This window comes from Bos indicus x Bos taurus, chromosome 6, assembly GCF_003369695.1.
Source record: "Bos indicus x Bos taurus breed Angus x Brahman F1 hybrid chromosome 6, Bos_hybrid_MaternalHap_v2.0, whole genome shotgun sequence".
Classification (NCBI taxonomy): Eukaryota; Metazoa; Chordata; class Mammalia; order Artiodactyla; family Bovidae; genus Bos; species Bos indicus x Bos taurus.
In genome coordinates, this window is record NC_040081.1 from 87,260,127 (window position 1) to 87,274,738 (window position 14,612).

The 14,612-nt window shown below is 42.8% G+C and overlaps 1 protein-coding gene across 2 annotated transcripts in view; it reads right to left on the reverse strand.

Moving 5' to 3' along the window:
- The window catches only part of ADAMTS3 (ADAM metallopeptidase with thrombospondin type 1 motif 3), a 281,050-nt gene extending 266,866 nt beyond the window's left edge, over positions 1-14,184 (reverse strand). The window contains exons 1-2 of one of the 2 annotated variants that reach the window (XM_027544709.1): positions 13,513-14,184; positions 12,185-12,212 (exon numbers count right to left, since the gene is read on the reverse strand). In XM_027544709.1, the coding sequence (XP_027400510.1) occupies positions 12,185-12,212; positions 13,513-13,581 (97 nt within the window). In that variant the 5' untranslated portion in view covers positions 13,582-14,184. Of the gene's footprint in view, positions 1-12,184; positions 12,213-12,624; positions 12,710-13,512 lie in introns of those variants that run through there. The other variant, XM_027544710.1, reaches the window with a different exon arrangement.
- Positions 14,185-14,612: the final 428 nt, after the last annotated feature.

Here is a 14,612-nt window from a genome sequence, read left to right on the forward strand (position 1 = left end):
GGATCATCTTAACGCCTTCACACATTTGGCCACATGCACTCACAACTGGGGACAGGCAGCTTGGTATCCTTCTAAATATGCTGTAGGACGCTACATAAATGTCTCCCAGAGGAGACTAGATGTCCCCAGCACATTACGAAGACCACAATCTACAACAGCAAGAGAAAAGAAGCCTACGATCAACAGTGCTAGGACCAAGAATGGCTGCAGAATAAGGTTCTCATGTATCACAGCAATTTTTAGCTGATCTAATTAAAACCAAAGCTACCCCAGGCACACAGAATATTGGAATACTTATGATTGATACAATGTGGCTTTGCATGCTAAGTTGTTTCAGTCATGTCTGACTCTTTGCAACCCTATGATCTGCAACCTCCCAGGCTCCTCCGTCCATGGGATTCTCAAGGCAACAATACTGGAGTGGACTGCCATGTCCTTCTCCTGGGGATCTTCCCAACTCAGGGATCGAATCCGTGTTTCTTATGTTTCCTGCATTCAGGTGGGTTCTTTACCACTAGTGCCACCTGGGAAGCCCAACGTGGCTTTAGTTCCCAAGTAAAGAAGGAAGTGGGATATGACGGTTCTATATGAAAAGTCTGGAGTCAAAAAGCACTTCATTTGAATGCTGGTTTCAAGCTGATGTGCTCTTTGGCATCCTGCGAACAAATTACGAAAATACAAGGCTCAGATAGGTTACCTGTAAAATAGGAAGAAGAGATAAAACCACATAAAGGCCTTGGTCCATCTAAGAACATCCCAGTAAATGTAAAGTTAGCTGCTGGTACTATCCTCATCCAGCTAGAGCTGTACAAGAAGGAAGTCACTTGTGTCCCAGCTGCCCTCGGGCCTCTCCCCTCTCCATTCCCAACCCAAGCTATTGTTTCTGGTGGTTAGGAGGGATCTTGAACGCCATTACACCAAATGGCCTGAAGTCCAGACTGGCTCTACAAACCCATTCTCCATTACCCAAGTCAGAGACTGGGATTCTCTCCCATGAATTGGCTGATTGCCCTACTATAGAGGTAGTCACACAGGCAATTTCCTTTATCAGGTATAAATTCTCAGCATGCAACAATCTGGCCACAAGAATGAAATAAATAAGCATTTTCAAGATTTGCTCAAGAAGCCGCTCCAACAACAACATTTCCAAATCCTGAGCCAAGGGTAAGAGAATGAATTTCATCAGAAATGACAGGGGCCAGCTGTTCCAAGAGAGATGTGAGTGGGGTGAAGAGCGGACCTTAAGAGGACATCACGTGCCAGAGGCCTCACCCAGGCTGTAAACACCAACAGAGATGGGGACACATCTTCTATCAAAGGCAATTAAAAAGTAATCATGATAACAGGCTGAACTTCTGAATGCAGCCAAATTCCTTTTTCCTCACTTCATCTCCTCTAAGCTGTGATCGCCACAAGGCAGAGAAACGCTTTGATGTCTTTTAGTGTAGTTGCAAACCTATTTTCACAACTCTTGGGGGGGTTGCTTTTTTTTAATACTCATTATTAAGAAAGAACAAATACTTGTGAACTTCAAAATTCTTCTCATTTTTTAAAAAATCTGGCTTTTTCATAAATATTTGTTGCAATTGCACAATGTTTATGTTCAAGAGAGCCATTTAGGAAAGAACAGCACATTCTTTCGCATTCCAGAACATGAAATCAGGTAAGAGGAGATCTTTTACGAAAAGAACAACTATTTTACAGAAATATATCCAACTATTTTCTTTGTTTGCTACATCTTCAAATAATCAAATAATCAATAACAAGCTAACAAGTAGAGTTTGTTTTTTCTTTTGGTGCTGTGCTGTGCGTGTGCTCAGTCACTCAGTCATGGCCAACTCTTTGAGATTCCAAGGACTATAGGCTCCTCTGTCCATGGGATTCTTCAGGCAAGAATACTGGGGCGGGTTGCCATGTCCTCCTCCAAGAGATCTTCCCAACCAGGGATCAAACCCCCATCTCCTGTGTCTCCTGCATTGCAGGTGGATTCTTTACCACTGCATCACCTGGGATGCTCCTTTACTTTATTAAGTGAAGCCCAAATGCCAAAATCTTAACATTTCAAACTCAGTTTTTAAGAAGCACTTTTACTGGTTACGTTTATCATCATTGGAAACTTTACAGACACAAGAGAACTATCAGACATTCTAAAAATTAATATTTCTCATACGTCTTACAATTTTTTGATGGATAATACTTTTAGAGACTAATATTGAGTCTAGAATTTAAAGCCAGGAAAAGTAGCATTTATCCCCAGGGCCAAAGGCTGAGGAAAATATGACAGATAAGAAATGTGGATAGCAGCTTTAAAGGTTTTCACTGAAATGTTACTTGTGGTAATTATTTTTTCCAAATCTAAAATAGTCTGGTTCATGGTTTGACAAAAAGTACGAAAAACCATCTGATATGAAATAACCAACCTTAACTCCATCTGAAGACTTAATCCCTCTTTGCCATGTGATGTATTTACATCTTCCAGGAATTCAGACACAGACATCTTGGGGGTCCGTTCCTCTGCTGGCCACGGCCACCAGTTCCCATCAAGGTGCTGGAAGTCCTCACAGCTGTGGTGTTATTGGACATTTGTGACTCCCAGCATCCATCCCCTTTTAATCTTTAATTGAACCTCAGTTTTCCCTCAGGTTAACTGTCTCACGCTCCACTCTCAGTCCCTATACATCAAGAATGAAACAGCTCAATGCAGGCTAACCTGAGCACTTGCCTCACTGAGCACTAGGCATGGCTTGAAAATAAGGTGTTGTGTTTTATTTTTTTTTGCAAGAGCCTGGCACATGCACATCTAATTAATACTGGTAAAGACAACAAAAAAGGAACTTTTCCATGTCTTAGCAGCAACCCAATTCCCTCTATCCCAAGATATAACATTTTAGACTCTTTTTGACTGTTCCATTTCTTTTCTCTGGGATGTTAGAGCCAATGCCCAAGGAGGAGGACTGTCAATAGGTAATACTGTGGTGAAGGGTCTGCAAGCATGGGGTTCAGGAGAGGGCTCAGGCTTAGGTAGCTAGGATGTAAATCAGGAAACTGAGTGGACTGTCGTGACAGGGGCAGCTCTGGTGGACACACATTCACTGAACGGTTTTCCACACCTAATGATAAAAAAACGACATATGCCTCAAGCCGAGTAGCAAATAAAAGCTCTACCAGGAACTACTACTGGAGCTGCCAGGACAGAAGTGTCTTGTCTAGTAGGGTGAAAGGTAGGATGATAGCCCAGAGTAGCTGGTGATGGTCTTTGCCACAACTTGGATCTTGGATGGTCACAGTCTTATGCTACTAGAGAAATAAAGCCAACACAAAGGAAAAATGAGAGAGAAAGAAAGAGAGAAGGAAGAGAGGAAAGGAGAAAAGGGACGGGGAGAAGGATAGAAGGAGAGGCAAAGGAGGAATGGGGTGAGAGAGAGATTGATTTTTGACATTATTTGAGACCTAAATCCAGCTATACCTGACTTTGAATATCTGATCAATTTTGTTTTCCTTAACCACTATCAACTGGGTTCCTGTTTTTTGCATCCCAAGGAGTTATGATTAATATAGAAACTTTTGCTCAGTGAAATGGAAAAAAGGGATATCGATAAATAAAGTGAAATGAAGAAAGAATTATGTCCAGTATATACAAAATATACTTGGTGTGGAATCCACATGGAATAACTGTTTCTGCACTATTCCTTATCCAACTCCTCCCTCTACTACTATATTCCAATGAGTTAAGCAACACTATGTTGAAATGCCAACATGAAGCTAATACATGAAAATAGAACTCTTAAAGAGCTGTCACATGGTAAGTTGAGTGGCTGGATAGCATACAAGTCCATGACACACTAAATTAAGGTACTTGGAAAGCCATGGTGGTGGGCAGACCTATCAGAAATGTAGGGACAAAAAAAAAAAAAAGAAATGTAGCATGTGTATACCCGAAATTTAAAAATGTTAAAAATTATTTAAAAAAATAAATAAATAAATATGAAAATATAAAACTTGAACAAAAAAAAACAAAAAAAGAAATGTAGGGACTAGTGTGAGGCAGCTCTCCCTGAGTAAAACTGTTTTTTAAAAAGCACAAGACTAAGACATACCCACAGGTAATAGGTAATAATAATATGTATTATTCTAGCTGGCTCACCACGTGGCAGCATTATATGAATCCATTAAAACTCTATGAAATAGAATACTTCTGTCACATACAAGACAAAGACACTTTTTCAGGTTAAGGTCATAAGCTAGAAAGTGGTACAGTCAGGATTTTAAACGACAAAGTGAAAAGCATCTGTGCCACTGACCATTTGACAGAGGAAAGGAAATGAATATTAGTCGGTCCTCTAAAAGAAGACTCTCGAGAGTCCCTTGGACTGCAAAGAGATGAAACCAGTCAATCCTAAAGGAAATCAATCCTAAATATTCATCAGAAGGACTGATGCTAAAGCTGAAGCTGCAATACTTTGGCCACCTGATACAAAAAGCCCATTCATTAGAAAAGACCCTGATACTGGGAAAGATTGAAGGCAGGAAGAGAAGGGGATGGCAGAGAATGAGATGGTTGGATCATCTCTGAGAATCACTGAATCAATGGAAATGAGTTTGAACAAGTTCTGGGAGATGATGAAGGACAGGGAAGCCTGGCGTGTTGCAGTCCATGGGGTCACAAAAAGTTGGACACGACTGAGCGACTGACCAACAAATCCATACACTAGTTAGATTTTAGATTAAGGAATGGACTCTACTTGTAAAAAAGAAAGGATTTTACATGTAAAATAAAGAGAATGCAAATTAACATGAATAATCATTTCAATCATTCTTTTATCTTTATTTGTGTGCATTAGCACATACAAAAATATATGTATTAAGTATTTAAAAAATTCTCGGCAATGTGATTTATCATCCAAATATTTGAAGATCTATATGTTTAATCCTCCTTTACTTTCTAGAAGTTTCCTAAATATTTTTTTTGTTTTATCAGTCACTTTGAGAACAAGACTATTTCATGCTTCTCACAATTTGTTCTAAATTCCAAAAAGATTCATCATGCTGAATTTGTGGCACTCATTTTTATACACAAGATACTGACACTTTACCACAAATCTCTCCTAGGGCTTTACAGTGAGTCAGCAAAATGTGTAAACATATTCAGAAAATTAGGATGGATCAATTACATGTGGGAACAGAGATTCCTAAGCTAGGAAACTTCCCGCTCTTTACTAGGCATTGTAAAGAACATACATCTCTCAAATTCTGTTCTAGGAGTTGGACAAGTCGTCCTCCAGTACTGATAAAATTACAAAACCTTTTTATAATATGAAAGTGAAAGTGAAAATCGCTGAGTCGTGTCTAACTCTTTGCAACCCCATGGACTATACTGTTCATGGAATCCTCCAGGCCAGAATACTGGTGTGGGTAGCCTTTCCCTTCTCCATAATGGTTCACATTTGGATGTACTTGATAACTTAAAAAATGATTAATTCATTGCATCTTTCAGAGACTAATAACCAGATACTTAAAAATTATGTTCAAACATCAAGAAGAGCAGAACCAAATCTAAAATTAAAATATTTTAAATCAACACTTTCCTATATATTGCTAGTCAGAATTCGGGTCTTAGAAACTTCTTCAAAAGTCACTTGTCAAAATGCACCCTGTTAATTTGGTTTTACTCAGGAATCAGCTTCTAGGACTCTCTCCAGAACTAGTCATTGGAAACGTGAACAATAATCTACATGCAACACTGCGCGGCAACATTCATTATCATAAGAAGGTGGAGGCCGTTAGGGAAACGATCACGTAAATTAAGGTTAATTAATAGATGGGGAAACAGTGGGAACAGTGTCAGACTTTATTTTTGGGGGCTCCAAAATCACTGCAGATGGTGATTGCAGCCATGAAATTAAAAGACGCTTACTCCTTGGAAGGAAAGTTATGACCAACCTAGATAGCATGTTCAAAAGCAGGGACATTACTTTGCCAACAAAGGTCCCTCTAGTCAAGGCTATGGTTTTTCCAGTGGTCATGTATGGACGTGAAAATTGGACTGTGAAGAAAGCTGAGGGCCGAAGAATTGATGCTTTTGAACTGTGGTGTTGGAGAAGACTCTTGAGAGTCCCTTGGACTGCAAGGAGATCCAACCAGTCCATCCTAAAGGAGATCAGTCCTGGGTGTTCATTGGAAGGACTGATGCTGAGGCTGAAACTCCAATACTTTGGCCACCTCATGCGAAGAGTTGACTCATTGGAAAAGACCCTGATGCTGGGAGGGATTGGGGGCAGGAGGAGAAGGGGACAACAGAGGATGAGATGGCTGGATGGTATCACCGTCTCGACGGACATGAGTTTGCATGAACTCTGGGAGCTGGTGATGGACAGGGAGGCCTGGCGTGCTGTGATTCATAGGGTCGCAAAGAGTCAGACATGACTGAGCAACTGAACTGAACTGAACTGAACTGAATGATGCTTACAAGGGGTTTGTAATGATATGGAAAATTATACTAAAATATTAAAGAAAACAAAAACAGGTATACAAAAAAATCCCACAATCTGTGTATTAAAAGAAGACTGAACAAGAGTATTCTAAGTTATAACAAGAGCTTGATATCTGGAATGATTGTCTAAAACCTGGGGAATACAGAAAAAGAAGATAACCACAAGGGGCACATGTAAAGCATTTATAATCAGAACCATAACTGATTAATTACAAAGCACAATTCAACAACTTAGAATAGAATAGAAGTAGTACAGCTTAAAAGTAAAAGCCGATCTCTTATTAGAGGAAGTGTAAGATGAGAGTTCCCCAAATTCTGATAATAGCAATCCTTTTTGAGGAAGCACTGGGATTCCATTCAAGTCCTCACTGTCAATAGATCCAGCCCAAGCATGAGTCCAACCACTCATGATTTCAGCAGGCAATTTGGAACTGTCCCTGATGGATTTCCAAGGTAATCTGGGTTGGCTACCCATAAGCAAAGAGTGCTTAAAGATAATCATCCTGGAAACAGAGGTGACCCTGGAGATTTCATAACATTTCTGAGCAATATCATGATTATATGGTACAACGACAAAAGAAAACAGTGACGTATGGGGAAGAAACAGTTCAGCTAAAGAGCAGTAAGTTGCCAGTGATAGGTAGCATACTGCATCTAATAACATCTTTACACAAGACACTTAAAGCACTTAACTTAGATCATTATGGTGCTCAATGGTGGGACAGGAGCTAAATCAGTAAAGTCAAGTGTATGATCTTTAGTTACAGAGAAGAGCAATGGCTTAGGTGGCTGAAGTTCTAAATTTTACAAGGGATCACTTTAAACTTCCTTTAGACCACATTTTGAGTGTTGCTGCTGGCAAACTAGATTGACAGATTACAATCATTGCTTATCTTATTTCCACTGATGCCAGAAACATGGCAAGTTATCTCAAATAGATTTCAGGGCAAAATTAGCAGACATTTCAAACTTGCACATAATTTGATTCAATTTGACAAATACTTGTGGAACACAAACACAAAAACATAAAAAACCAGTAAGCCTAAGTCCTTGGCTTTGTGGAATGAAAAAGGAAGTCACAAGGAGCCTTGATAACACAGAATGATTAATTGTACATCCATTGTCTCTATCCTCATTTTCCTAGGGATCAATTAAACCTGGAAAGGAGCACAGAACAAGAATATTTTAAGAAAACCAGAACACAGGCAAATCCTAAAGTGCTAATAACCTGGTTACTAGATCTATGCACTGGACAACAGATATTTGAGAGTCACAAGGTACCAAGCCCTGTTTACGGGCAGGAGATAGACACAGCAGTCGTCAAGACAGTCTTTGCTCTCTCAAGGTCTACATCAGTGGAAACACTTATTCTATACTTCACCTTGAAATGAGTACCTATAAATAATGAAAAATTATTTCTCAGGAAACCAGATATCTGAGAGTATAAGATTAGCAACTTCATTTAGTTAAGAATGAAATGCAATGGAATTTGAAACTGGAAACAGTAATAGGGCAGAAAAAGATTGACATGTCTCAATTCCAAGAGCAGGGGACGGGGTGGGATGGGATAGGGGGAGAGGGAAGGTGGCTGAACACCAAAGCCTCACAGTAGTTTTCCCTCTGATGATACTCAAGTGATCTCAAAGCTGTGGTTTATGAAACAAAAGGACTCAGAGAATTCTTTTTCAGATTCTCCAATTTATAAAGAACTATGATTATTTCCTCAGAGAAGGCAATGGCACCCCACTCTAGTACTTTTGTCTGGAAAATCCCATGGACGGAGGAGCCTGGTAGGCTGCAGTCCATGGGGTCGATACAGTTGGGACATGACTGAACAACTTCACTTTCACTTTTCACTTTTCATTGGAGAAGGAAATGGCAACCCACTCCAGTGTTCTTGCCTGGAGAATCTCAGGGATGGGGAAGCCTGGTGGGCTGCCATCTATGGGGTCGCACAGAGTCAGACACGACTGAAGCGACTTAGCAGCAGCAGCAGCAGCATGATTATTTCCTAAGCCACATGTGTCACAGAGCAAACCTCCTTATCCCATCAGGCCAGCCAGCAAGCTACTCACAATTACCCTAGGCAACCTACCAAGGTCATAGTCTGAGTCAGAAATGAGAGTTCCTTGGTATGTCACAGAACATGCTACCTATCTCATGAAACACATTTACACATGTATACACAGTGCACACACATTTACATATGCACCTATATGTATGTGTGTGCACAAACGTATGTGTGTGTATGTATGTGGATGTATGTATGTGTGCATATATGTGGATGTATGTATGTATGGGTATATATGGATGTATGTATATACTGTGTATGGGCTTCCCTGATGGCTCAATGGTAAAGAATCTGCCTGCAATGCAGGAGAACACGGGTTCGATCCCTGTGTCGGGAAGATCCTCTGGAAGAGGAAATGGCAATCCACTCCAGTATTCTTGCCTGAAAAATTCCATGAGCAGAAGAGCCTGGTGGGCTACAGCCCAAAGGGTCACAAAAAGTCAGACATGACTGAGCGACTGAGCACACATATACTCTGTATGCATGTATGCATGGGTGTAGACAGGTAGATGAGGCTTCCCTGGTGGCTCAGCAGTAAAGAATGCAGGAGATGAAGGCTCTGTTCCTAGGTCAGGAAGATCCTCTGAAGAAAGGCACAGCAACCCACTCTAGTATTCTTGCCTGGAAAATCCCATCGACAGAGCAGCCTGGCGGGCTATAGTCCTTGAGGTCGCAAAGAGTCGGACACGACTTAGTGACTATACCACCAAGTAGACAGCTCCTCTCTGGTGAATGAAAGAGAAGATAACTAGACAGATCAAAACTCATTTGCCTGTTTTCCTGAGAGCCAAACATACTTTCCCTCATACCATACCTCATTTCCATTGCGTGGGAAAAAAAGTAAAGAAGCCATATCTCCTACTCCACACTTAATGGATGACATCTGTATACACTCCAACCTGCCCCCACCAAAGACTGCCCTCTCCACATTTCATGGGTGACATCTGTATACACTCAATTTTCCCCTATCACAGACTGCCCTTCTCCACACTTCATGGGTGACAGCTGTATATACTCCAACCTGCCCCCATCACAGACTGCTCTCTCCCCAACTAAGTAAAAGCCTTCCTAGTCTAAGGGATTGAAGCACATCAGATATATATTTTTTAAATTGGTTTCCTAAGGCAAATATTAAAAAGTGTACATTATTTTTGTTTATAAAAAGCATCTAAAAACTGGCTAAATTAATCTATCCTATTAGAAGTCACCTTTCATATGGGGATCCTGCTAGGAAAGTGACACAAATCACTAGTAATGATCTTATTGATCCAGGTGCTGGTCACCTAGAAGTGTCCCCTTCATGAAGAATCAGCAAAGTGTACGCTTATATTCACCACCTGTGTGTGTGTGTGTGTGTGTGTGTATATAGTAAGTATTTTTAAAATTTAGCTTCCTAACAATTTGTGGTCTGTTATTAATTTATATTTACTCTTCCTGAGACATTCACAAATTGTTCTGAAACATGGAATTTTACCTAACCAATTTGTAGATCAATAAATATAAATTCATTAATTTTTCTAACCTTATTAGTCTTTCCTAATAAGTTGTTCAAAACTACTTTCAATCAATTATTAGAAAAAAATTACTTAATTATATGTAGAAAAGTACGCTTTACCAAACCTCCAGGTTAGCAATCCCTTGATGCACAGGGATAGGAGAATGAAATCTCATTACTGCACATCACATTTTTTAAATATATTTTACAAATAAAATTTTATATCCCTCTTAAGAAAACACAAATGATTATAACCCAAAGCCAAATGATACACTTTTGCTAGCACAGGATTCATGAGTCAAGTCTACTTTCATCTATATGTCTTCCCTTCAACTCAATTTGAAAATGGTAAGTAAAACTGATAATAATCAAAGAGAGAAATCTCATAAAGCAGAGGCACTTGCTGAGAGCAAATAAACTTGCAGAGGAGAAAATAAATCTCCAGCAACACAACCTAAGAGTGCCCTGACCTCTTCTCTTCTGTGCTGTTACTCATCTCCCTCTTATCAAAATAAAGCAGACCTGTACTCCTTTCTTCCCTGAGGACAAGAGCTACCAAAGTAGTTTCTGTTGGCTAAAGGATTGGACCACTGTCTCAACCAGGCCCTCTTACATATGAACATGCTGAGTCTATCTGAAAATTTAATCAAAGCAATATATTTTATTCCTTATAGAATGAGTAATCTTAAAATAGTTTTTTAATTTACATATTGAAATGCTAGGACATTTAAGTAATCAAATGCTTAAGACATAAAAAGTAAGACAGCTTTCTTTTCCCTATTTGCTTGAAGACTGGTTAGAAAGGAAAAAATCCTTCTTTAAAAAGATAACTTGTTGATGGCTGAATGCTATCAACTACAAATAACAAATGTCTCTTCATAGACATCGTATTTTCAATGCAGTTCTCAGTCCGTCTCCTCCCATCTGTTCTCCTCTTCCTGCGAAGGTCTAAGCTTGGGGAGGAGTTCCAACAATGCCAGGCACTGAGTAGGAAGGGAGCACTGTGACACAGGATGACAGGCGGCTACACACAGATGCCTCTGGGCCTGGATCTTGGGGCGCCTCCATTTAGTTTACACCTCTGGAGTCCCCCAGCTCTCCACTATGCACTATAGCAGGTTGCTGTATAACCTCTCAAGCTTATTTCCTTCAAATCTAAAATAGGCACAAATGTGTCCCTACCTCCTAGTGCAGTTGTGACAAATAGATGACATAAGGCACATAAAGCAATTAGCACTGTGCCTGGCACACAGCACATAGGCAACAATTTGTAACTAAGTCTGCAGTAATAAAAACTTTTCATCTAAAAGATGACTTTACAGTATCACTTGACAAACACAGAATATACAGACTACTGTGCCAAAAAGAAAATTACCTTTTAAAGTAACTCAAGTTAAATATGTATGAAAAGACTGAAGCCCAGCTTCTTGACAGATGACTTTCAGTCTCTGAATTCAGAACAAATATATTATTATAAACAGCTTCAAAAAAAGATCATGTACTTTGAAGGGACATTTTACAACACACTCTGTGAGCCTCAGTCTCCTCACCCATAAAATGGGAATAAGTCCTTTATCATCAGGCAATACTGAGGTTTTAGATGTTTTCTGCAAAAGGCCTAACATATATTACACAATAGTAGAATGATTTTTAAGCAGATGGTATAAAAGTCATCAGAGGGATTATTCAAAGCTGGAAAAAAATTTAAGAGAAAACTTTCCATCATCTGTACTTTATTTTTCTCTTCTTTGTAGCATTCTTACACTTGATTTCTCTTCTAATCAAATGTGTTCCACCTAACCTTACAGAAGTTGATTTCATTTGATTTATCTCTGAATCTTCTTCTAGTCCCTCCATCACCTTTAAAGTACCTACCAGTGGCTTGTCCAAAGACAGATAATAAATTGACACCTGAAAAGCCCAACTGCAGGACAATTTTTACATCACTACAATTCAGCCTGAGGAAAGTGACTCCCTCCTCTGTAAAGAGGAAGAGAAGAATAGAAATGTTCCTGGACCACCAATTACTTCTTTAACCATCAATGGGAGAAATTTCAGAAACAATATTTTGCTTTAGCTTACTTCATTCCCTACGAAGATAAGAGTGACATCTGAGAATAAGGCTTACCTATTTGCACCATTTCTTCATTACCAGCCTGGAAAGGAGGGGGGAAAGTAAGAAAAAGAAACAGTTACTGGGTTTCATCTTATCACCTCATGCGTTTTATTTCTACTATTAATGCTTTTCAGGAGCTGACTAATCAGGCGACGCCGGAGACTGGGATTGGTGCCTAACCGCTGCACCCCGGTTTGTAGAAGGTTCCTGTGACGGGGAGCACGAGCCAATGCAACAGCAATTTGGGACAGGGTGTCGTTTGCTCGTTTTAACTTCTAACATTTACGAAGCCAGCAAAAATAAATCCTGACACTCAATATTCTCTTTGGAAAACTCCATATATTGGGTCAGGAGTAGAAAAGAAAGTCTCCGAATTTATACGTGCAAAACAGAAGTCTAAATCCTGATTGATCAGATTTGAGGTCAGGCAGCAAGTAGAACGAGTCTCTTACTTTTTCACCCTATGGTCAGACCAAGCAGACCAAGAGACGCTACAAAAACTCAGGGAGAAATTCTGTACCCAGAGCCCCAGCGGCCCTGCGCTGCTGTGACTGACTACACAGGGCTCGGCTCGTCCCGCCGAGCCTTCTCAAGGACTCTTCTGAGAGCATCGGGCTTCACCTTGAGGCTCCAAAGGGTGGGGGCTGGGCCGAAAAGAAACAGAGCAGCACTCAACTTCGCTTTAAAAAGAGGAGGAGTTGTGCAGAGGGGGAGGGGAGAAGAGCAGCCGGCGCCTCCAGCCTCTCTGCCCAGGAAAACGCAGGGCAGGAAACGTCCCCGGGGGCCCCCCTCCCCAACTGTCAAACCCCAGCCCGGCCGCGGTACTCCCAGGACACGTGTCTACTGGATCGCTCTCTGTCCGGCCCAAGGATTTCCTGAAACCCCCGCCTCCGGCTGCCCGAAAAAAGCTGTGAGTCAGTGAGCAGGAGAGAAAGCCCCGCGAACTCGACTCCGGCTGCCGCAGTCGGAGCCCTGGGATCCTGGACCCAGCGTCCAGAACTTCATTCAAGCGCCCACACTGCCCTCCGGAAAAGGGAAACCCAGATGGCCCGGCGAGGATGCGGATTGACTGCAGTCGGGTCACCGGGAATTGTTCCGAATGCCGCAAAGTGAAGCCCGAGCGGTGACAAGCCTGGGCTCCCATGCGATGTAACCCCCTCCACCCCCAAAAGCCCCGCACGCTGCGCCCAGCCCTCGAAAAACACCGACCGTGAAGGCACCAGATAACAGAGAAAGGGTGGGAGGGGGGAGGAGGAGAGAGAGGAGGGGAAAGAGGGGGAGGAACTGTTTCGGGGAAAAGGTTGGGTTTGAGTTTTTTATTGTTATTATTTTCCACTTACTTGTCCATCAGCTGAAGTCTTAACCTCTACCAGAGCGGCTGCTATCAACCAAAGTGACAGGAGAACCATCACGAGTCGAGTTCACTTTTCAACTGCTGGGCAAAGCAAATGCCCAGAGCAAAACCTTCCCCCCCAAAGTAAGTTTCTTGGAAAAAAGGAAAAAAAAAAAAAAAAAAGGCAGAATTAAAAAAAAAAAACAAAAACAAAAACTGATCTTCCGTGCTTGGCTTCAATGAAAATGAAATTTGAGCTCTGAGCCTGGCCCCCTCTGCTCTGCAGTTCTTTCCACTTCACCTTCTCACCCCGTCCTCCCAAACAGAGTGTTCAGGAGAGAAGGTGCTGCGAGCCGGGCACGGGCTGCGCCGGCAGAGGCGGGGGGGAGAGACGAGGGGCTTCCAACTATCTCTGTCCGCAGCGGCTTTTTTCTAGGCTTTTCGCGCACCGTGGGTCCCTAAGGTTAGCGCTGAGAATGCTTGGGTCCCCGGGAGCACGGCAGGGGGAAGTATTAGCGAGAGAGACGGACGAGCGAGCGAGAGCGGGAGAAAGAGGCAGGGAGAGGGCGCCTCCGCGGCTCGCTCCGAGGTGGGGGCGGGAGAAGCCGGAGGGGAGGAGGCAGGCGGAGGAGTGGGAGGAGTGGGCCGCTCGCCGGCTCCCGTGGCTCGCTGAGCGGTTGTCTGCTCGCTGCCGGCGACCCGCGGGGCGCTAATAAGTCGGCCGGAGCCCCCCCTCGACCCGCGCCCGGGCGGCCCCTCCCGCCGCGGCGCCCACGTCACGCGGGGCCCGGGCCCGGGCCCGCGCCTCCCGCGCGCCCGCCGGGACGGCCCGGGGCGGGCGCTGCAGGCGCGGGGAGGCGTGGGGAGGACGGTCGGTGCCCGCGGCCGGCCCCAGGCAGGGTCGGGCTTTGAAGCCGCACGGGGGCCGGGTGGGGAGGCAGGGCGAGGGGGAGGGGGGCGCTTGAGTGGCCGGGGTTTACCGCCCGCACCCTTCCCCATCCCGGGATCTTCTCCTTCCCCGCGACGGGGCGGAGGAGAGGTGGCGATCCCAGGGGAGCTGCTGGCCCCCCCTAGAGGGACCGGCTTTGAGTTCATTCTAGGAATCGG